This window comes from Colius striatus, chromosome W, assembly GCF_028858725.1.
Source record: "Colius striatus isolate bColStr4 chromosome W, bColStr4.1.hap1, whole genome shotgun sequence".
Taxonomy (NCBI): Eukaryota; Metazoa; Chordata; class Aves; order Coliiformes; family Coliidae; genus Colius; species Colius striatus.
Window position 1 is genome coordinate 25,699,847 of NC_084789.1, and position 24,770 is coordinate 25,724,616.

The 24,770-nt window shown below is 41.6% G+C and overlaps 1 protein-coding gene across 4 annotated transcripts in view; it reads left to right on the forward strand.

Annotated features, from left to right (window-relative positions):
• Positions 1-18,526, forward strand: part of LOC104562056 (zinc finger protein 532) — a 59,467-nt gene extending 40,941 nt beyond the window's left edge. For all 4 annotated transcript variants that reach the window (XM_062017001.1, XM_062016999.1, XM_062017000.1 and 1 more), the window contains 5 exons: positions 1-163; positions 3,778-4,056; positions 14,419-14,531; positions 16,141-16,288; positions 17,880-18,526. In XM_062017001.1, the coding sequence (XP_061872985.1) occupies positions 1-163; positions 3,778-4,056; positions 14,419-14,531; positions 16,141-16,288; positions 17,880-18,374 (1,198 nt within the window). In that variant the 3' untranslated portion in view covers positions 18,375-18,526. The remainder of the gene's footprint in view (positions 164-3,777; positions 4,057-14,418; positions 14,532-16,140; positions 16,289-17,879) is intronic.
• Positions 18,527-24,770: the final 6,244 nt, after the last annotated feature.

Genomic DNA, 24,770 nt, shown 5'->3' on the forward strand with positions numbered 1-24,770 from the left:
AATAATATATAAATGCTCTATGTGTGACACTGTGTTTACTCTACAACCTTTGCTCTATCGCCACTTTGATCAGCACATTGAAAACCAGAAGGTGTCTGTTTTCAAGTGTCCAGACTGTTCTCTTCTATATGCACAGAAACTGCTGCTGATGGATCACATCAAGGTGTGTAGGCATCTCCTCTTGTTTTGTTCATAGATACCATTTGTCATGCAATATATGCTGTGAGAAAATACTGTAAAAAGACACAAAATATCAAGATGACTGCTGAAAGACAGAGATGTTAATAATTCCAAGAGAGTAATCTGTGAATAATGTTCTCAAATGTTAAAATGTTGTATTTCCTATGGTCTTCAGCATACCTGTGATGTAATCACCAACTCAGTTTTTCTTTTTGAATGTTACTTTTGGTATACTAGGAATATCTCAGTGCACCACATTCAATAGGTCATTTTATCAAAATAATTATTAGTACAGCAAAGCAAATTAATCCGATCCTATTAAGTATTGAGCTTTATTTACAGTATTCTAAGTATTATTCCATTTGTTAGGAGCTGAGCATGCTGAGTACATTATAAAATTAAATCTTTGATGTTAAGAATTCACCAGTAGGAATCAGTATGTTTCTTGAATAGATGTGGAGGTTATTTGTGTATTTGTTTACATATCGACAGGAATACACATATGCTTTGAAAAAAACACTTGAAGTGTATTTTCTTGTATATACCTTTATCACTGAAGATTTACTGTCATCCTTGCAAATCATGTTTTTAAGAATTGACAGTTCAATGGCTGGATATTTTAAATATACTGTGTTACCTTATATATATATACATCTGTTAGCAGTGATGAATCTCTTGTGCTTTATTAACATCTGGTACCAGATAACAGCTGAAGTTATTTACACCGTTGCAAAGTATTATAAGCACTTAATTCAGTGGGTTTATCGTGCAGTGACATGTGAGACTTAGTAAAATTTGTATACAGAATAATGGAAAACCAGACATCTTTCTTGTCTGCTAAAACCATAATTTTGCATTTTAGTCTCAACTATGGCACTTGTAACCTCAGAAACCTCTGAAGTTGTGTTGAAAACAATATCATAAGCTTTGAATAAACAGTTGGAGGAGATAAGGAAGGGCTGATCCAAGCTGTTCAGAAATACAAGGACTAGATATTTCCTGTTTCTGAACTAGTTCATATGTACTGTAAGAATCATCTTGCACTTATGCCAGGTACCTTAAATGGTCCTCTCATGCAGCAATGCAAAGTCTTATTAGAAAATTTCCTTTGATATACTTGTATTACTTCTTTTTTTAACTAAATAGGAAAATTCAATATATTGCAGTATATGTCTTATTTATGTAATTAGTTTTTCTTGACTCAAATATTATTGTAAAAATATTATTATATCTGTACGAAGCTACTTCTTTTAGACCTGAAACCAACTGTTTTAGGAGCATGATCTGACTGTAGTTAGGGATGGAAGCTATTCTTACGTAACTTAGGGTTGCTCAGCATCTCTCATTATAAAGTTACTCTCAGTTCCTTAAGATTTGGGCACTATTTAACTCTTTTAGCTTTAGTGTTCCATGCCAGTATTTGTACTTTCAACCAGTGTTTTTTTAGCATGTTTCACTATAAATGATTCAGATATTTTTGAGAATAAAATGAGATTATTAGAACATACATGTGCAGTAATAGTATTGCTGCTTTTATTCAGAATTGCTAGTGCTTTTATATTTAGGATGTGTATATAGGGGACAGCAGCAGAAAAGTAGAAACTGGACTTCAGTTAAGGGGAAATGGGGTATAGATAAAACCAGAAAAGGACTTGGGGAGAGGACGAATGCCAGACAAGGGCAAAACTTATCCTAGCTGGACAAAAAGTAATTGTTTGGCATGGCTAGACATAGAGCATCAAGGCAGAGAAAAGTTGGGTGAAAATAGAACAGAAAGGGACAGAAGGAAGCTCAGGAGGAGGTTATTTAATGCTACTAAAGGAGAAGGCTATTTAAAGCTACAAAAAATACCCCAGAATAATTCCTGCAGATGTGAATGATCCTTGTTGGTAAAATGTATGTCTTATTCTCCTGTAATGGCTCACTACAAGAAAATTTCTAACAGCCAGTGAGAGGAGGTGGTGAAGGTCTGGGCTGGAGGTGTAACACTCCCTGTTCTGCTGGTGATATGTGCTGTGATCGCTGCGACTCCATGTTATACTTTACTGCTTTTTGTTTATTTTCAAATAAGAAATTAAATTTCAAGTATTGTATTTAAAAGGCATTTAGAAAGTTGAGCACTAAGATCTTACGTGCTGACAAGTTAAGCTGGGATGGAATTTCTAGGTCAGCCTTCAGTCGCCTGGAAGCAGAAGAACCTCCGTCCTCCCACCCCATGCTTCTTATTTCTTGTCCTATTGCAATGGGATACTAAAGGTAGCCCCCTCCTTTGCCACACAACTTCAGATTGTTCTCAGAGCCAGTCAGTTGGTCCTGTGCAGTTTGCTTTTTAATAACATTGTAGCTTTTTTAATTACTATCTTTTCTTTGTACAGATCAGGTTGATATTTTCTGTAGAATCAGAGGGTAGTCCAAAGAACCACATGATTTTCAAAAGAACTCAATACTGAAGTATTATACTGGAGCATCAAATTTATTTTTTATATTCTCAAAATCAAGAATGTATTTAATTTAATTTTTTTCTGAGGTTACCTGTAGGAAAAATAATTATGTTTGGGATGACTAGACATACCACCTAGGAGAGTTACCATAAAGGTCAGGAGATGAGAACATTGTCATTGTCATAGGCAAGTCTTTTAGGTGTGAAAGGGACCTTGATAGTGGGTCTGTGTTCAACAGTACATTGAGTCTGGGCTGCAGTCATCTTTGTTGGCCCAGAACCCTGCTGACTTGTTCCTGCTGTGTCCATGTTCATATATGGGACAGACATGCAGCTGAAACCCAAGTCTTCCTTAACTGGTCATCTTTTTGAAAGGCTCAGGTATCATACCAGCATGTGACACTGGATCCAGAAATTGGGGAAAGAGAAAGTAGAAGAGTCCTTCCCTTCTTACTGATTGTTTACTTAAATTTAATCGGTGAGAAAAGATCACTACTGCAGGGTGCTTGAGAACAGCTTGTTAGACACCTCTTGGCTGTTTCCTGGTCTTGAGGACTCCATCAGCCCTGTACACCTTTGATTCTAAGCACTGTTATCGACATAGCCCTAAGTTAGGGTGCTCATAACCTGAGCTTAACTCATCCTCAATATAAAATATGAATATATCCTGAATCATATAGTTGCCTAATCTTTCAGAGTTACCTTTTCTTGTCTTATTTACCAATGTGCGAAGTCAAAATTTCCTTCTTGGAAATCTCTAGTCATGAAGTTTGAAATGAGGATTCCCAGCTAGTATGTTAGGTAAGTGAGAAATTCTAATTAACATAAAGTAATTCTTGAGGCCCTTTTTCCTCCTTATTAAACAGCAATTAAAACAGCCTCCAAAGTCTCTTTTTTTGAGTGAAAATATCTATCCACTAAAGAAAACTTCTCTTTAGCTATGGATGATGTCTATTACTGATATTGGCTAGTTTCTCTTGATGCTAGGCCTCACCTTTACTTAATCATGTTTCTTTAAGTTAATAATGTGATCTGATAATAGCATGACAAAGAAGCAAATGAAGACTTTTGGTTCTGAGGGTCTTTGCATTTTGTCAGTACAACTGTATACATCTATGTTAGTTTTGTACTCTTTGTTTTGTTCTCTTTTATTGTAGTCTATGCATGGAACTTTGAAAATTGTTGAGGGGCCACCAAACCTGGGAATAAATCTGCCTCTCAGTACTAAACCCACAATTCAGAACTCAGCCAGTCGCAACAAAGAGGACACAAAACCTGTTGACGGAACAGAAAAGTTAGAGAAGAAATCTCCTTCTCCTATAAAGAAAGCAGAGTCTAAAAAAGTTGCTAATCCTGGCTGGACATGTTGGGACTGTGATAGGCTCTTCACTCAGAGAGACGTGTACATCTCTCATATGAGGAAAGAACACGGAAAGGTAAATAAATAATATTATTTTACAAAAAAGTTAAACCTGAAATATTAAGTATTTTTTTCAAATTCAGTTGTATATGTGCAAATAATCCCTTTAGATTCCATTGTTATTCTTCTCCATTTTTACATCTATTTCATCTTTCTATGACTGCTTAGTTGTTGTCATTTTCTACATAGTTCTACTTATAAAATATACATGCTCTTACTTAATTGTAGGCTTGTTCATCTAGTACCAAAATTCCTTCAAGATGGAAAGAGTGAGAGATGTTCCAGTATTTCCTCCAAGTCATCTAATCTGATCTAGGTTCTTATTTCTTCCTTTGTGCCTTCTCAGTTCCCTCTCTCAAAAGTTCTTTAACTGTTAGATTTAGGGAACAGTCTTTTTTAATTAGTCCAGTGAGTGCCAAATGGCATTTCATTTTAAAGGCAGATACACTCTAAGGCTGAACCATTGCTGTAATCTTAGACTTGCAGGTTCAGCCAACAAGTCAGGAGAGTTGAACAGATTTAATTTTGTATTTAAAGCAGCTGGATTTGAGATAACTTACTTAAATTGAAAGTAAAATATGGGAATGCTGTATTTTCAAGTCAGCAGAAAGACAACTTGATGCTCTTGCTGCATCCAATGGCTTTTCTCATGAAAGGAAATGAAAAAGACTGGCAGGGAGGCATTAGTGCAGCTGACTCTCACATGGATCCTTCCTTGCTGTGTTTGAGACAGGTGGTAGCTCCAGCCCAATGCTGGCACACAGCTGTCCTCTGCCATCCAGCTCTGTCCTTCACAGTCTACTAGTGAAAAAGGTCTGATTCTTTCCTCAGCTAGGAAGCAGGGAATTAAACTAATATACTGTGCTGTATTGCAGAAACTGAGCAAAACTGGAAGGGATAACAGACTTATTTTGTCTAAGTATAGAAGAGCCATTCTGATTGAAAATCTGTAGTTTTCAGGATGCTAAAATGCTATGATAAATGATAGCACATTTCCAGAGGTTTCTATCACTTCAAAATTACAGTGCTTATCTCTGAAACTGTTGTGCAAATTATTTTTTTCCATTTCTAAACATTTTATGGAAAAGCGGAAATTATCAGACTACTGAGTGTCATCTCTAATTTTCTTGTGACAACTTCAGGCAAATAGCACCGGGGCCTGACTGCCAGGAGACTATTTCCATGTTTCTCCTTGCCTTCAGTAACTCCTACTTTATTCTTTCAGCCTTCCTGCTGAAAGAGTCCTGTAGCTACATTGCCAGGCCCTGCTCCAATACGGAGTCCCTCCCACGGGACACAGTCCTTAACGAACTTCTGTGGTATGAGTTATTCCCAGCAGCTACGGCTTCTGCCAATACAGGATCCCTCACATGGGACACAGTCCTTAATGAATATCTCTGGCGTAGATTCCTCCCTACAGTTGCAGTTTCTGCAGATACAGGGTCCCTCCCACAGGACATGACCTCTTCTGGGCATAATTTTAATTAACATCTCTGGCGTGGGTTCCTCCCCACAGTTATAGCTTCTGTGAATATGGGGTCCTTCACATGGGACACGGCCTCCTCTGGCCATAGTCACTGCCCCTGATACAGGGTCTTTAACAAAATGCAAACAAATCTCTGCTTCACCAGTCCCCTCCACAGGGGAGTGTCTGGTCAATTACACCTCCTTCTCTCTTCCCTCACTGTCCTTGGAGTCCGCATGGTTGCTTCTCTCTCTCTTCCCACTCCTTGCACCACCACCAGCCGGAAAAGAAGAAGGAGCATAAGAAAGAAGGAACAGGAAGAACCCTCCTCTTCCAGCTTCTTCTGAAAAAGTGATCGTGGAGGAAGTGGATCTGGCTCAGAGCTGGGGAGAGTTTTGAGCAACTTCTTACAGGAGCCATCTTTATAGCCCCTTCCCCATTACCAGAAATGGCTGTCATGTCAAACCATGACAAACAAAACACACAAAACCAACGGATTATGATTCGCAGATCTACTTTTTTTCTTTTACCTGGTTCTCCTTTTACAACTTGAGGGCATGAAAAGTAGACATACAGCTGAGGTCATAGGGTCTCAATTTGATTTCTCCAATTGCTTTAAAAGACCATTTTTGCATTTCTGGCCTTCAAAATCACCAAGGAACTGTTAATTTCTTCAGTTTCCAGCCTAGCAGGTATATTCCTGACACTTCTACTAGGCAGTGTCTGTAAAGAAACTCTCCAAAATTTATCCCAGTCCCTGGTGCATGCCGATATGCCTATGGGCTGCCTTGTGTGTGGTGATTTAGCCCTGGCTGGGTGCCAGATGCTCACCAAGTCTTTCTGTCACTCCCTCTCCTAAACTGGACAGCAGAGAAGAGAAATATAGATTTGCAAGTCGAGATAAGGACAGGGAGATCACTCAGCAATGAGCGTCATGGGCAAAACAGACACCACTTGGGGAGGAATGGTTTGATTTATTAATGAACAATGAAAACAGAACAGGGAGATGAGAAATAAAGCCAAATCTTAAAACAGCTGTGGTGGTTTGACCCTGGCTGGATGCCAGGTGCCCACCACGCCGCTCTATCACCCACCTCCTCAGCAAGCCAGGGAAGGGGAGAAAATGAGAGTCTCATGGGTTGAGATAAAAGCAGTTTAATAAAGAAGCAGCAAAGCCGCGTGTGCGAGAAGCAAAGCAAAAGCAAATAAAGATGCTACTCTCTATTTTCCATCAGCAGCAATGTCCGGCCACCTCCCAAGAAGCAGGGCTTCGATATGCATAACAGTTGCTTTTGGAAGGCCAAAATGAATCTTCCCCCCCCTTCCTGCTCCTCTCCCCCAGTTTATATTACTGAGCTGACGTCATATGGTATGGAATATCTCCTTGGTCAGCCTGGATCAACTGTTCTGGCCGTGGTCCCTCCCAAGATCGTGCCCACCCACAGCTATTGGTGAAGGTGGGGGAAGGAATGCTGGAGGGACAGCCCTGATGCTATGTGAGCAGTAGTCATAATTATTGATACCAATAGTAAGCACAGCACTGCAAGAGCTGCTGTGGAAAATCACTACCATCCCAGACCCACTACAACACCTCCCTTCACCCCTCCTTCTTCTTGGAACTCTCTCTCCTTCCCCCTCAGCAGTGCAGGGGGACAAGGAATTGGGGTTGCAATCAGTTCATTACAGATGGGCTTTGCTGCTGCTTCTTCTCAAGGGGAGGCCTCCTCACACTTCCCACTGCTACAGTGTGGGGTCCTTCCCACGGGTGATAGTTCTTCACGAACTGCTCCAGCATGGGACCTCCCACAGAGACAGCTCTTCACAAACTGCCCCAACATGGGTCATCCATAGGGAAAACAGTCCTTCGGGAACAGACTGCTCCAGTGTGGGTTCCCCATGGGGTCACAAGTCCTGACAGCAAACCTGGTCCAGCATTGTCTCCTCTCTCCACAGGTTCCCAGGACCTGCCAGGAACTAGCTCTAGTGTGAGTTTCCCACAGGGTTACAATCTCCCTCAGGCATCCACCCACTCCAGCGTGGGGTCCCCCACGTTCTACGAATGGAACTCTGCTCCTCCATGGACCTCCATGGGCTGCAGGGGCACAGCCTGCCTCACCATGGTCTTCACCACAGTTCACAGGGGAATCTTTCTTCCAGGGCCTGGACACCTCCTCACCCTTCTTCTCCACTGACCTTGGTGTCTGTGGAGATCTAGATGTTGTTCTCACATTCTCACTCCCCTCTGCTGCTGCTGCAGTTTAACATCTGTGCAGCAGCTTCTTCCCCTTCTCAAATACATTATTCACAGAGGCATTACCTAAATCACTGCTTGGCTCAGCCTTGGTCAGCTGTGGGTCCATCTTAGAATTGACTGGCATTAGCCCTATCAGCTACAGGGGAAGCTTCTGGCAGCTCTTTTTTTAAAGAAGCCACCCCTGTAGCCCCCTCACTACCAAAACCTGGCCACATAAACCCACTACAACTTGTTTCTGATCCCATGACACTTATACAGTCACAGTTTAGTTTTCTGTCAAAATCAGTCTCTTTAGCAGCACATAAACTGTTGGTCTCCCGTGTTTTTCTTGTTAGTCCAAATATTAACTCATCAGTGCTTTTGTCAGCAAACAGAAACAAGTTCAAGACCAGATGCATTTTACATTGATGCAATTCTTTAAAACAAACCAACACAACCTCCCCAAGAAACTGTCACTTCATGGTGAATTTGAGGCCCGATCTGATCACAAGCACAGGAAAGTGGCAAGAGGCATGTAAAATAAGGCTAGCAAAACACTGATAATGCTTCCTAAATATTGGCTTAGACATGTATCTTTCTGTCTCTGATGTTTTATAAGAATTTTCCAGTTTACCTCAAGAGCAGCCCTTATTATGAAATACTAGATAATTGTTGCATTCAACTACTAGCCTAAAGGCCTGTTTTAATGCTTATATTTATGTGCTTTTCTTTCCTTGAATAATATGAAGGTGTATATATATTAAAATTAATAGAGATACAACTCCCCGTCTTTCAGAAATGGGTGATAAAGACCACTTGCTACATCCCTTCCAGACCTCTCAATGTTTTCAGTAATTGTTACATTTTAAAATTGCTATATTCAAAATCTAAACTTTCATGGATACATTTTATTGTAGAGAGACTAGAAATAAGCAAAAGATAACCAAGTATGTGATATGGGTCTAATAAATAGTGGAATTAATATTAAAATAATTAAAAACAGACCATAGTTTTTCCTAAGAATATGAGGTGTGGTTTAAAGCCTCTAAAGTTATCCAAGAGTAATGTTTCTTAAAAACGCAAATTAAGCAATTTGTGACCTATTTACAAATACCATTGTCATGTAAGGTAGTTGAAGATAATTCGTTTCAAACTTTGAATTTCTCCTTTTGCAGGATCAGAATGAAAGTCTGGAACTGTAACCCATCTTAGTTGATCCCAGGCTGGGTTATTCAGAGATATTCATAGAGGTATTACCATGTGTAACCTCTTCAGGCAGATTTTTGAGTTTCCACGCCTTATTGGGAAATGTCTACACAGACAGACAGATAGATTCAAATTTTCTGTATCATCTTCCTGGCTGGAAGAGCCAGGGCTCTTCAGCCTGGGCTGGTTGAAGGTGAGCCAGCTGTAGGGTAAGAAAATTTGTAGCCACCTTGGTGTGATTCAATGCCTGATCTTAAAAGTGCAGTTTTTTAATTAAAAATGTTCTTAGACTAGACAAAGGGTGTTTCTAACAAGTCTGTACAACTCCTGACTTGAAACTCTATTGAGTAAGCCCCTGCGTTGCCTGTACACCAATGCACACAGCCTGGGGAATAAGCAGGAGGAACTGGACATGTGGGCCTGGGGAATAAGCAGAAGGAACTGGACATGTGGGTGCAGATGCAGGGCTATGATCTCATTGCAGTTACTGTGGTTCTATGTATGTGGGACAGTTCCCATGGGTGGCTATGTATTGTTTAGGAAAGACAGGCCAAGGAGGCAAAGGGTGGAGTTGCTCTCTGATAGAGCAATTAGAGTGTATTGATCTCTGCCTGGGAGGAGATGAGGGGGGGGTTAAATATTTGTGGGTGAAAATTAAGGGGCAGGGTAAGGTAGGTGATACTGTTGTAGGAGTTTGCTACAAGACATCTGATCAGGAAGAAGAAGTACATGAGGCCTTCTATGAACAGCTGAGAGCTGTCTCACAGTCACAATCCCTGGTCCTCATGGGGGACTTCAACCTCCCTGATATTTGATGGCAAAGCCACTCAGCTAAGCATACACAGGAGATGTCCAGGAGGTTCCTACAGATTGTTGATGACAACTTCCTGTCAGAAGTGGTTGAGGAACCAATGAGAAGAGATGTGCTGCTGGAGCTTGTGCTGACAAATAAAGAGGATATGGTTGGGGATGTGAAGGCCGGAAGCAACCTTGACTACAGTGGCCATGAGATGGTACAGTTCAAGATCCTGTGTGGAAGGAGCAGGACACCAAGCAGGATTGCAACCCTGGACTTCAGGCAAGCTGACTTTGGCCTCTTCAAAGACCTACTTGGAGAGTTCTCATGGGATAGAATCCTAGATGGTAGAAGTGCCCAAGAGAAGGAAACATATGAAGGAAAAAATGGTTATCGGGGGAGTTAACATGGATTCACCAAGGGGAAGTCCTGCCTGACCAACCTGATAGCCTTCTATGAGGGCATAACTGGCTGGCTAGATGAGGGGAGAGCAGCGGATGTCATCTACCTTGACTTCAGCAAGGCTTTTGACACTGTCTCCCCTAACATCCTCATCAGAAAGCTCAGGCAGTGTGCCTTGGATGAGTGGACAGTGAGATGTATCGAGAACTGGCTGAATGACAGAGCCCAGAGGGCGGTAATGAATGACACAGAATCGAGTTGGAGGCCTGTGGCCAGTGGAGTTTCACATGGATCGGTTCTGGGGCCAGTCTTGTTCAACATCTTCATCAACAACCTGGATGAGAGGACAGAGTGTACCCTCAGCAAGTTCGCTGATGACACCAAACTGGGAGGACTGACTGATTTGCCAGAAGGCTGTGCTGCCATTCAGCTGGATCTCGGCCGGCTTGAGAGTTGTGCAGAGAGGAACCTCATGAGGTTCAACAAGGACAAGTGCAGAGTCTTGCATCAGGGAAGAAACAACCCCATGCACCAGTACAGGCTGGGGATTGGCCTGCTGGAGAGCAGCTCTGCAGAGAGAGACCTGGGAATTCTGGTTGACAGCAAACTAACCGTGAGCCAGTAATGTGCCCTCATGGCCAAGAAGGCCAATGGCATCCTGGGATGCATCAAGAAGAGTGTGGTCAGCAGGTCAAGGGAGGTTCTTCTCCCTCTCTACTCTGCCCTGGTGAGGCCTTATCTGGCGTACTGTGTCCAATTTTGGGCTCTCCAGCTCAAGAGGGACAGGGAACTTCTGGAGAGAGTCCAGTGCAGGGCCACCAAGATGATCAGGGGACTGGAGCATCTTCCTTATGAGGAAAGACTGTGGGAACTGGGACTGTTTAGAGAAGAGGAGACTGCAAGGGGATCTCATTAATATTTACAAATATCTAAATGGTGGATGTCAGGAGGTTGGAGCATCACTTTTTTTCTGTTGCCTCCAGTGACAGGACAAGGGATAATGGAAAAAAAGTTGGAACACAAAAAGTTCCATTTAAATATAAGGAAATCTATTTCACTGTGAGGGTGAGGGAGCCCTGGTACAGGCTTCCCAGGGAGGATGTGGAGTCTCCATCTCTGGAGGTTTCCAAACCTGCCTGGACACAGTCATGTGTTACCTGATCTAGGTGGACCTGCTTTAGCTGGGGAATTGGACTAGATGATCTCTAATAGTCCCATCCAACCCCTACCATTCTGTGATTGTGTGATATGTCTGCCCTCAGCCAGGCAGACATATGCTGAGCTTCCCTGGAGTTGTTTGTGACTGTTCTTATGAAAGAAATTATGTTTTCTAAGCAGGAATTGGCTTAAACATGGATCTTTCCATCTCTGATGTTTTATAAGAATGTGCCAAGTTACCTCAAGAGCAGCCCTTATTATGAAATACCAAATAATTTACCAATTCCAACTTGCTGTGCATCTAATTGAACATCCTCTTCCTTGCTGTAAAGACAAGATGCTGTGCAACAGGTCCTCCTGCACCTAATAACAGAACTAATGGGTTTAGCTCTTTTGATTTGGGCTGCTAGTGCACAAACTAATGCACACAAAATCCTGTTTGGGTCTCTATCCAGAATCTTCCCATCAAATGTAGAACCAGTGTGGTGTGCTGGCTGGTTACCACTGGCAATGCCCCTGGTGCTCTCAGAGGGACCGAGTCCTCCTCCTGCTTTCCTGAGTGCTTGGCGCTCCTACTCTGTGTAGCAGCGCCAGTACATTTGTACATCATGGTGCAGGGTTGTTTCTTTATAGAAGCTCTAATATAACTGCACATTTTATTTTATTTTATAAATTCTTCACAGAGCATTGCGGTCATAAGCATACTGCAAAATGTATTTATTAATGTGGCAATTTATTCCTGGCTGGGTGCCAGATGCCCACCATGTCTTTCTGTCACTTCCCCTCCTAAACTGGACAGCGGAGAGAGAAATATAATGAGAGATTTGCAAGTCGAGATAAAGACAGGGAGATCACTCAGCAATTAGCATCACTGGCAAAACAGTCACCACTTAGGGAGGAAAGGTTTGATTTATTAATGAACAATGAAAACAGAAGAGGGAGATGAGAAATAAAACCAAATCTTAAAACACCTCCTCCCCACCCTTCCCTCTTCCCAGGACTCTCCTTCCTTCCCTCTCAGCAGCGCAGGAGACAGGGAATGGGGATTACAGTCAGTTCATTACAGATTGACTTTGCTGCTGCTTCTTCTCAGGGGGAGGCCTCCTCACACTTCCCACTGCTACAGTGTGGGGTCCCTCCCGCAGGAGACAGTCCTTCATGAACTTCTCTGACCTGTGTCCTTCCCATGAGCAGCTCTGCAGAGAGAGACCTGGGAGTCCTGATTGATAATAAGCTAAATATGAGCCAGCAATGTGCCCTCATGGCCAAGAAGGCCAATGGCATCCTGGGATGCATCAAGACGAGTGTGCCAGCAGTTCAAGGGAGGTTCTTCTCCCTTTCTACTCTGCCCTGGTGAGGCCTCATCTGGAGTACTGTGTCCAGTTCTGGGCTCCTCAGCTCAAGAGGGACAGAGAACTTCTGGAGAGAGTCCAGAGCAGGGCCACCAAGATGATCAGGGGAATGGAACATCTTTCATATGAGGAAAGGCTGCAGGAACTGGGGCTATTTAGTCTGGAGAAGAGGAGATTGAAGGGAGACCTTATTAACATTTATAAATATCTAAATGGTGGATGTCAGGAGGTTGGGCCATCCCTTTTTTCTATAGTAGCTAGTAACAGGACAAGGGGTAATGGGATGAAGCTGGAACACAAAAAGTTCCACTTAAATATAAGAAAAAACTGTTTCACTGTGAGGGTGACAGAGCAGTGGAACAGGCTGCCCAGAGGGGTTATGGAGTCTCCTTCCTTGGAGGTCTTTAAGACCCTCCTGGACATGTTCCTATTTGACCTGATCTAGGTGAACCTGCTTCTGCAAGGGGGTTGGACTAGATGATCTCTAAAGGTCCCTTCCAACCCCTACCATTCTATGATTCTATGATACTATGAAAAAGCAATCTCAATAACGTAATTTTATTTCTCAATACTTTACCGATTGTACAAAACAGTCCATTCCTTCCCTTGTACCTGACTAGATGGCACAAGCCCTCCCTCAGACAGGAACACTTGAAATCTGAGTCCATGTGATCTGGATTTCTTTTAGGAGGTTCCAATAAAATCCATTTTTTCTTCAGAGCCAGGACACCTTGATTCTGGCAGGAATCGTTATGTTGAATGACAAGTGTGGGATCGTGGCCCTTTCCCCTGAAAGGTAAACTCGAAAAGTAATCTGTGAAGGTCTGCAGTTAAATTTGTTTGATCAGTGTTTGGGTTTAATTTCCAAGATGTTTTTATTTCCTTGCCAGAATAACAAGAAATACAGATGTGAGCTTGAGCAATCTAGTTACCTGTGAAAAGGAAGCGTGAAATCTGATTGGGAATATTTCCATTTTCTTACTGTTGATAAGTGCTGTTTAATCGGAGTTCTAGGACTACTGCAATTTAAGTGACAGGACTATGTCATTTATTCTTGGGACTTGTATAGTCCACAGGTTTTGAGATGCTACTTCTTCAGATATTAGAGCTCCTGTGGCCACGTTCAGCCTGAGTGATGTAGATGGAAACCACTCTGTCATTTTCAGCTTCCTTTCTTTTCTTTCTCATTCCACTTAACAAACTGTAATATAAAACCCACAGAATTCCCCAAACTGCTGTCCCTCAGGTTGATGTCAGACCACATCTCTCATTTCTTCATGACATTTCTGAGCCCTGTTAGCACTTCAGTGTCTGTGACATTTTGCTTTGGTCCTTACTTTGTGCTCTCCACTCCTCCTCGTATGTGACCAGTAAGCTCTCTCGGTCAACAACCACAGATGTTGTCTGGTGATGGGAAGGGAAAGGTCACTTTACAGAGAAAGCAAATTTCTCACCCAATTGCCCTTACTGATCCAGAAATAATCTACCAATCTTCCTTTCTTCTTTGGTGGAAGAAATTCATTTCACCCACAGTCTGTGACACCAGTTTGCAGCCAGTGATAGGGATGTGTAAGTTATGCTGGCCATGCTGCTTTGTAGGAGATGTAGGTCCTTTAACCCCTGCAGGGTTGCTATAGGGGTGGTGTGTACGGGAAGGTGCAGTCCCAGACACTGGTAAGTGGTGTTTCTTTCTTATTATCAAAAGTTTGGACACACACACTACTTTTAGTGAGCTTTTATAATTAATATATTTTCTTTTTTTAAAGCAAATGAAGAAACATCCATGTCGACAATGTGACAAATCTTTCAGTTCATCCCATAGTTTATGTCGTCACAATCGCATCAAGCACAAAGGCATCAGGAAGATTTATACATGCTTGTAAGTTCAACTTTTATTTTTTTTAGAAACAGAGCATAAACCAACAAAAAAACATTGTTAGTTGAATTTCTTTTCTTGATTATCTAAAAACAAGTTACCCATTCATTCAAATGAATCAGTTATTTAGATAATAGAGACAGGCCAAACTAGGCTGTCCTGCATGCGTAAAACAGCAGACTATTGAGACCTCATATACATAACGTCTGTTGTGTTTCAGGGGCTCTGGCAAACAAACCTTAAACTTTACTGAGCTGAGAGTTTGCAGCCCACTCTTCTAATCTACAAAAGCCAGTATTTGTAGTGTTTTTCTCATACATAAAATAGTGTCTAAAAATCCTTAGTGATGTTTAAGTGACTGGAGAGATGATACATAATTTAATAAAAAAATCTATGTATATCAGATAAGAATTACAATCCAACCTTTCTGCTGTACCTCTTTAGTCATAGTTTGGTGTATATTTGCACACTGTGGAATAGAGTTTACAGTTCTGAAAAGGAATCTGCAAGCAGCAGCCATGTTCTGTGGCTGAGGTCTTACCAGTCCCTGCTCTGCCACAGTGGGATCTCTGTTTTGGAAATCACAAGGCTCAGTGGTGTGGAAGCATGCGACTGCCACCACGCATAGCAGAGCCATCCAACACAGTGTTTCAGAACCTCCATGGTTGCCTGACACAGCTCATGCATCAGCTTGTTTCTGATGTACCTTTAATCTGTGCTTCAGCCTACATGAGCTGGCACACATAAGCACTATTTCTCTTGGTATATTACAAGTAGCAAGTGCTTGTGTTCTGCATGCCCTCTGAGCAGAACATTTACTGTGGTTCTTAGTTTTCATTTCAGAGTGTCTAGAGTACTGACTTTTTTTCTTCTTTATTTTTTTTAAGTTAAATGAAACAGCATTAAAAAAGGGAGAGACTCAGAGAGAGAGTTATGCAGTTTAACTTCTCCCTGCAGTTGTTGTTTGGCCATCCCTCCTCCAGACATCTGTACAGTATGTTACAATATTGGAACTCAGGAGAGATATGCTTCACAAAAGCCCATGAGAGATGTAGAAATGATACAACTGATTCCATGTGAGAGAACAAAGCACAGACTGTGAAACAGAAGTTTGTTCTGCTGGTGGTTAGTTTTAGGTTGGAAAGGGAGTTGAGAAAGAATTATTAGTTCCAAAGAGATAAATTATTTGGATTTGAATGCAGAGTTGTGTCACTTGGAGCTAGCATTCATCCTATATGGAAGCAATTGCTTTCCCTGTGAAATTTAAATAAAGGAGAACTTGGGAAAGTGTCTAACAGTATACAGTTTGGTGATGTTAGCAGAGGTCCACGAAACAAACTGACTCACACCTTGTAACATTTTGGATATTATCTTTGGAGAACTTCTCATTCACACTGAATATAGATTGTTCAAACTTTTCTAGTTTTATTTTGTAATTGTGCTAATTTTCTTTATAACACCTGTGTAATTGACTGAAACATTGTCACTGTCTTCCATAGACTGTACTCTGATATGGATTTATTTACTAGTCCTGTTTATATTCTTCAGAACACTATGACTTTTGTTAGACATGACCTTTGAATTTATGCATGTCTACTTTGTGTTCCTGTAGGCACTGCCCAGATTCAAGACATACTTTTACCAAGCGGTTGATGTTGGAAAAACATATTCAGTTGATGCATGGCATTAAAGATCTTGATGTGAAAGAAATGACGGAATCAACCAATCTGGAAGAAAGGGAAGTAAAGGAAGACACAAAGGTAATCACTTAGGAGATTCATTCAGTCACTGAGAGTGAATTTGTTGTGGGTACAGATTCAAGATTCTCAAATAGATGCAGGTATTTTGATCCCATAAAAGTCTGATCTTCTGTGAATTAGAGCCCAAAAAATGTCTCAAAGGTTCCTGAAACAAATTTTGTCATGCTTGAACTAGAATATGTTTTTGGAAAGACTTTCTGTTTGGTTTGATTACTGATTGATGAAGAATATAACTTAACCTGTTAGCACCTTTCAAATCTTCTGCAACCAAGTCCTCTCAGAGATGTAGAAAAGCCACAGGTTACATGGAAACAATATGACCTATGGGATTAAGAGTGCAGCACTGTGGGAAGAAATGTGGCCTGCAGCTGAGCACTCTGGGTTTGTCTAGTTTGGAGAAAAGGAGACTGAAGGGTGACCTCATTGCTCTCTGCAGCTTCTTGAAAAGGGGTCACGGAGAGGGAGGTGCTGATCTCTTCTCCTTGAGACCCAGGGACAGGATGCCTGGGAATGGTTCAAAGCTGCACCGGGAGAGATTCAGACTAGGCATAAGGAAGCATTTCTTTCCCAAGAGACTGGTCAAACCCCAGAACAGGCTTCCCAGAGAGGTGATCAATGCCCCAAGCCTGTCACCATTTAAGAGGCATTTAAACAATGCCCTTAACAACATGCTTTAACTTTTCGTCAGCCCTGAAGGGGTCCGGCAATTGGACTTGATGATCGTTGCACGACCCTTTCCAACTAAAATAGTCTAATCTAATTCTATTGATGATGAGCGTTAGGAGGAAAGCAAAAATAAGATGACAGCACTGTTGAAAAATTTGTTACATGCAGAGATTAACATTTTTAAGTGTTTTGGGCTCAATATGATAAAGAATTTCACCTGTGAAGGCATGTCCAAAGCTGACAGGAGAGACAAACATACCTGTTTTTTAAAATGTACTGCTGTCCTTTACATGACTCTCAGCCCAACTTACTGTCTTCTTATTTAAGTTTTGAAAATATGGCAGCTATATACACTGTCTTCATAAACATCATGGAGCATATCTTAGCTACATGGGATGCATAGGATTCTCAAGGAATATAAAAAAGAATAACAAGGAAGAATATAAAAAATGATCAGTTTAATTAGATTTTTTTTTAAATATGTAAGCTAATTCATCCTATGGCAATATATTAGTTTGGTTACTAACAGTCAGGAAATATCTGCCAAGTCAAATTTCAGGCATGAAATAATATCAAGTAATTAAAATGGAGTTCCAGAAGGTAGTGCTGAAAAGTTCCCAGACTGATATTCTGCATTCTGCACACAATTGAAGTGTCATTGGTGCATGTTCTTAGATGCAGTTACACTGGCAAATATTTATTCAAGTATTAGATGCTGTAGCTCCATCAGAGCTGTCAAGAGAAAACTCGAGTTTTCCAAAATGTGCAACAGATATTTGCTAGTATTATTTCAAATACTGTATTTATCAAAGTTACACTGGAATCTACCAAGGGAAAGTTTTTGAGATCTGGAGATCATAAATTGTTGTGAAAAGAACAGCACATTTCTGGTTACATGATATATACCATTGATGGCTTTTTTTAGGTTCCTAGTGCCAAGCGTAAGTTGGAAGAATCCATACTGGAATTCAGGCCTCCACAAGGTGCAATCACTCAGCCATTGAAGAAGCTAAAAATAAATGTTTTTAAAGTTCACAAGTGTGCTGTTTGTGGCTTTACCACAGAAAATCTTCTCCAGTTTCATGAACACATTCCTCAGCACAAATCTGATGGCTCTTCATACCAGTGCAGGGAATGTGGACTCTGCTATACATCTCATGTCTCCCTCTCCAGACATCTCTTTATTGTACATAAGCTGAAGGAGCCTCAGCCAGTGTCAAAGCAAAATGGGTCTGGGGAGAATAATCATCAAGAAAATAAATCAAATCACAACAATGAGTCATCCGACAGTATGGCATCAGAGAGAAAGTGCAAGGTCTGTGGAAAGACTTTTGAAACTGAAGCAGCCTTAAACACTCACATGAGAACACATGGCATGGCCTTCATTAAGTCAAAAAGACTGAATTCAGCTGAAAAGTGATCAGGTTATGCAGGATGCAGAAACCTCTCTCCACATTGGAATGCTAAGGACATTTTTGCTACGGAAAGTTCAAGGTATTATAGTGTTTACAGTACTGTTCAGGCTGTTGCAATATATTCTGCATAAAAGTGTCCCCTCCACCTCAACACCATCTATACCCTCAACACCATCAAAGCAGTATTTGAGTTGAAAAAGAGTTTGTATATATTCAAACTAAAAACTTTTATACTCTTTGTTATGTGTTTATATCCATATCTAGTGGAAATTTGGGGGGTTTCTGTTTTGTTTCTGTTTTTTTTTTTTTCTAGTAATTTTCTTTAAAACAGAGTTCTGAATGCTGGGGCAGTTCCTTGGATTTTCCTAAACTTGGAATGCTTCTGAAAGGAAGTTTAGTGACTGGAAACAAATCAGAAGGCAATGCTTGGAGGAGAGTGAGGAAAGGAGCAGGCTGAGGGAAAATTTTAAATTCTAAGAACTTGTGCTTGTAAATGTCTAAGGAAGCTTTTAAACTTTCTCTTTAAAAAAAATCTATTTTAAAAAAAAGAAAATAAAGTACTTTTGAAAAGTATAATTGCATAACTTTGTATCATGAAGTGATTTTTTTAGGCCATTGGGTGTTTGTGATCAAAGCTCAAATTGTTACAAAAGGACTAGGCTACTCTGGATTTAACAAAGAAGATGTAATTACAGGAACAGACTCATACTGATGTTTTTTTGTCATGTAATTTATTAAACACTATATAGAAGCAAGTACACAGCATTACATATTTTCCTTTATTTCTGGTTATTGAAAGAAAATAGGTAACCCTTGCTGCCAGGGTTGGTATTTCCCAGCTCTGTATGCTCATGCCAAATGTTCTGGTGCTCAGTGTTAGACACAGCCTCAGCTCTCAAGAAGCTCACACACCAGCCCAGGTCAGTATACTCAGAGTACTCAGCTTTAGCATGGACCCTATGAGGCCAGTTCAGCCATTTCAAACACATGTCCCCGGTCCCCGTTACATTTTCACAAAGTACAGAAAGGCAACATACTGTCCCATTCATATATAGTTCTCTGAGTTATATTTTTTTGGGGTTTTTTTGCATTTTATACCTTGTATATATCCCTAAACAAAATTTGTTTACTTTTTAAAAAAAAACAAATGGTGTATATATAGATAGCTGCACGATATACAGTAGTAATTGTTTGGCTCCTTCAAAGTCTTGGTGCTTTCAGATGTTGCTATACACTATGTCCATTACAACTGTATTAAACACATTTCATATGTAAATAAATGTGGAATATTTTGCTCCTAAAGATTTGTGAGATTCTGTTATTTATCATTAAATTTTAACAGTTTTAAAAATTGAAGTGTTTGAAAAAATATGGATCCTTCTCAGCCACCTCTGTAAAACTTCTTAATCACTGTAGAAATTGTGTGTTGGATACATTAATTCTGCCTTCTCCCTTCACTTCCATTCTTAATTTGGTTCATTGGCAAATGCTTGTTACCCTGTTCATATTACTCCCGTACTGAGTGGTTATGCGGTACTTCTCCATCCTAAAACATACGGCTGGTGTCGCAGGATCTTTGTGTGCAATATACACTGGCCATCACTGTCCTTTCCATTAAGTGTATACCTCTTGAACACTTGTTTGTTGATGTGCACTGTCAACTGTACAACAAATGAGTTATCACTATGCAGAATGGTGTTTTGTATACAGTGAACACATAATAAAAGTTAAATTTTCACAGCCATTATTAATACTTTTGTCTATTTTCCCTTTTCACAGTCTTGCACCTGCAAGGGATGCTGTGAACCAGTCACGTCATTGTTGATGCTGTCAAAAGGCAAAACATTAGAAGTTATTGATGATCTGAAAGCTGTTTGGCCCGACATGAAAAGGCTCCATGGTCACAGCTCACTTCCCAGGTCTATGTGCAGCACCAGCTCCACCCTACCTTTGCCCCCGTGGCTCCTTTTCCCACCGTTACCAAGTGGAACTCAGCTATGTGGCAGTAGGCTCTGCTCAATGTTAACTGGGAGATGGATTTAACTCCATTCCAGTAATCTCTTTAAAGGTTTAAGGGAACAGTGGGTCTTGGACAGCACCATAATCTCTAGATACATGTCTCTGTCACACTTGGCCATGGCAGGAAAGTGTAACTTTAACTCCAGGTAAATAGTTCTTTTTTATGGGCAGAAATCCTCTATTAGGTGCAGATCCTTCCAAGGACCATGGATTTTTCCAGATACCAGACCTGCAAAAAAAAGGGAAAAAAATAATAATGTTTCTCACCTAGCATTTCTTGTCCAGAGGATTTTCCTTCTGTATCTTCTGAGTAATCCAAGATTCCTAGATAGTAGTAATAAAAAAGGGTATCTTTCTCCCCAGGGCAAGTTTCCAGTGTCGAAGCATTACCCCAGGAGTGATGTTTCTGCCACTTCCCTTTTGAGATTCTTCTGCTGGTAAGCTAGTCTTGTCCAAGCAGAGATTTCCTGGCAATGACCAACCTGTTTATTTATTTCTGTTTTACTTGATCTTGGGCAAAGGAAGTTTCACACTTTATTTGGCTGACCTTTTCAGAAATCATAGCTCCTATGCTGCTCAGTGTAGGTTTGTTGTGGTCCGAAGCATGATGGTCTCACCTCCCTGCCCACTTGGCTCTTGGGGGACTGTTGTGGTTTAGCCCTGGCTGAACAATAACCAAACCACACAGTTACTCACTCCTAGAACTTTGCGGGTTGAGATAAGGACAATTTGATAGAACACCACAGCTACAGGCAGCTGCAATGATGGCCAAGGGACATAGAAAAACGAGCAATGCCTGGTGTAACTGCTTATTGCCCACAGCCCGACACTCAGCCTGACGGCAGAACCGCAGTCCCCGCACTTGACACTGGGCTGCATCGGCCCAGCAGCTGCCCTTATATCCTGAGCATGACTTCGCATGGGATTGAATAGCCTGGCCATGCCCTGTTGCGATGGCTGAGGAAAGTTAACTCTATGTCAGCCAAACCCGGGACATTATCCACCCCTTAATCTATACCATGTATGTCAGGCCCAGATAAGGCACATATTTAAACATTTTCATGTCATTGATACAAATATTATTCCCTTAGTCCATGGGCTGTTAATTTAGTCCATGACTTAAGGGCTCTATCTCTCATAGAAGTCTTCCAGGTTCCTGCTCAGATGATATCAACCCGCTGCTTCAGCTTCTCTGGTCTCAGCTCTGGGTGCATGTTCTTGTATGAGATCACCTCTTCCTGAAGAGCATGCTCAAGACAAGAGGTTTCCAGAAAACACACAAGGCAGAGCAGTAGATCCACAGGTGGATATTCAGTAACTAATACCATTTAAGTTTAGTGGCTAGTCTCACCCAAAATCAAATCCCCCTGGGGTATGCATTGAACTTCCCCATCCTGCGGCATCACCCACCAAGTATATCCAGGTCCTTGGGCAAGAACAACCCCCTGGATGGGATTGCCTTTGTCTGAGGCAGGATTGACTCAAACTATCTTTCCTAACAGATTTTTCATATGCACTGCAGGGACTTTAAAGTCTAAAGCCAGCTGGATGGCTTTCACCTCTGCAAACTGACTTGATTCACCTTCTCCTTCTGCAGCTTCAGCAACTTGTCGTAGGGAACTCCACACAGCTGCAGTGTAAAGCACATTTTTTATATCTGGTCCAGTTTGAACTGGCCCAAGGGCTACTTCCTGAGCAATGTCTTATTTTATCTGTTGAAAGCCTTGCTGTTGTTCAGGTCCCCATTTAAAGTCATTTTTCTTCTGGATGACTTGATAGAGAGGACTTGCAATCATACTGTAGTCCAGAATATGCATTCTCCAAAAACCCACAGTGCCTAAGAAAGCCTGGGTTTCTTCCTTACTGGTTGGTGGAGACATTGCAGTAATCTTGTTGACGATATCCATTGGGATATGCCAACGATCATCTTGCCATTTTATTCCTAAGAATTAGATCTCCTGAGCAGGCCCTCTGACTTTGCTTTGTTTTATGGCAAAGCCAGCATTCAGTTCATAATTTCCACCTCTTCCTTCTCCTCCTCTTCTTGTGATAGTCCTGCTTTGATTTCTTCCTCCTCCCCCTTTGTAATTGGAGTTTCTTCCTTTTCTAAGCGAGTTGACTTTCACATTCAACATTTTTTCTTCTCTATAGGGACAACTGATATTGGCAGAGGTAGTTTTCCTGATTTAGCTGCAGTGCCTGCCACCAGGGTTTGAGTAGCCATGCTGCCTGTTGCTGAGGTCTGAGTAACCACAGTGCATGTCATTGGGGCTGGAGTAGCTGCAGTGCCTGTTGGCCTATTTTTCTCCTCTTCCCCATGAGGATGCCCTCTAATGTTGAGTAGCATTTGATAGATACTAGCCAGGGCCCAGCACAGTGCAGTCAGTTGTGCCTCTCTGGAATAGCCATAGCATTTTCTTTTCAAGTGCTCTATCACTCTATCAGGGTCATGTATCTGTTCCAGGGTGAAGATCCAGACCATTGGAGGTGAGAAGTTATCTAGACACCTGCTCATATTCTCCCACGTGCCATTCCACCCATTACTATCCAACCTTGGGGCAGATCTTTGGGTGAGACTTTTAACAAATTTTACAACCTTAAGCAAGATATGAAGCATATCCAGGAGACATAAAAATAAAAGCAGGATAACTGGAATGTCCCAAGAATATCCAAATTTCTCAAGTGTTGCTTCAGTTAGCCAGAAGGAAAGAGAGGAAGTAAAAGGGTAGGAGAAAGTATCCCTCCCTGCCTTCTCCATAGGTTGGGTCAGATTACTAATGAATTCTGAAAGGAAAAACCTGAGGTATGGGAGTGACCACAACACTGTATACCAATACCAGCTAAGCCCCATAACCAATGATATAACCATATCATAAGCTGAAAGACCTCAGTATAACAAAATCATGATCTTCACTACTTTTCCTGAGGTGATAAACAGCACCTCAGGGAACACATAGAGAAGGTAATTGTTCACATAAAACCACCACGTAAACAGCTGAGCGAGCATTGTGATCAGTTGCCTTGTATAGTCAATATAAGAAAACTATAATAAATCTCAACAACCTTTTAGTCAGATCTGTCCTTATCTCAACTTTTTGTGCCCCACATTGGGAGCCAAAAAGACTGTTGTAGTTTAGCTCTGTGTGGTAGCTTGACCCTGGCTGGATAAAAAAACGGCAAAGCCGCGCTCACGGGAAGCGAAGCAAAAGCAGATAAAGCTGTTACTCTAATTCCCATCAGCAGCGATGTCCGGCCACCTACCGAGGAGCAAGGCTTCAGTACGCATAGCGGTTGCTTTTGGAAGGCCAGAAATGAATCTTGCCTCCCCTTCCTGCTCTTCTCCCCCAATTTATATTAGATCGCATTAGCGATGTCAATCGTAGCATACCACTTGGCTGCTTTCGACTCCAGTTCATACTGGAGCTATAACATGTCTTGTACAGCAGCACACAGTGGTGGTGTCACTTCATTCAGGCCACGATAGTCTACTGTTAACCTCCACCCCCCCATCAGATTTTTTCACAGGCCATATGGGACTATTAAATGGGGAATGAGTTTTGCTAATTACTCCTTGAGCCTCCAGTTGATGAATCAACTCACAGATGTGAGCCAGGGAGTCTCGGTTCGTGCAATATTGCCTCCTGTGCACTGTGCTGGTAGCAATTGGTACCTGTTGCTCTTGAACTTGCAGCAATCCCACAACAAAAGGGTCTTCTGAGAGGCCAGGTAAATTAGAGAGTTGTTTGATTTTCTCTGTATCTACAGTGGCTATACCAAAAGCCCATCGATACCCCTTGGGGTCTTTGAAGTACCCTCTCCTGAGGTAATCTATGCCAAGAATACAAGGGGCCTCTGGACCAGTTACAATGGGATGTTTTTCCCATTTGTCCCCTGTTAAGCTCACTTCAGCCTCTAATACAGATAATTCTTGACATCCCCCTGTCACTCTAGAGATCCAGACAGAATCTGTTCCTCTATACCTTGATGGCATCAATGTACACTGTGCCCCTGTGTCTACTAAGGCTTTATACCTTTGTGGGTGTGATGTGCCAGGCCATCAAACCCACACAGTCCAGTAGATTTGGTCATCCCTTTCCTCCTCCTGGCTGGAGGAACGGACCCTCTATTTCTGTTCTTCATCAGAATATTCGCTATCTGATCCTTGCAATTTTAGACCTGAAGTCTCCTCATTGGCATCGAAGGAGGTGGTTGCAGTTCTTCTATGTCTTGGAGATTGCTGATTGTCTTCTTTTGTTCTGGCAGCTACTATGCTGACAGCCCTCTTGGGTGATCCTTTTCTAACAGCTGTCTTCCCCCTTAGTTCACATACACAAGCTTCCAGCTTAAAAGTGAGTTCACCATCCCATTTCCTCATATCCTCT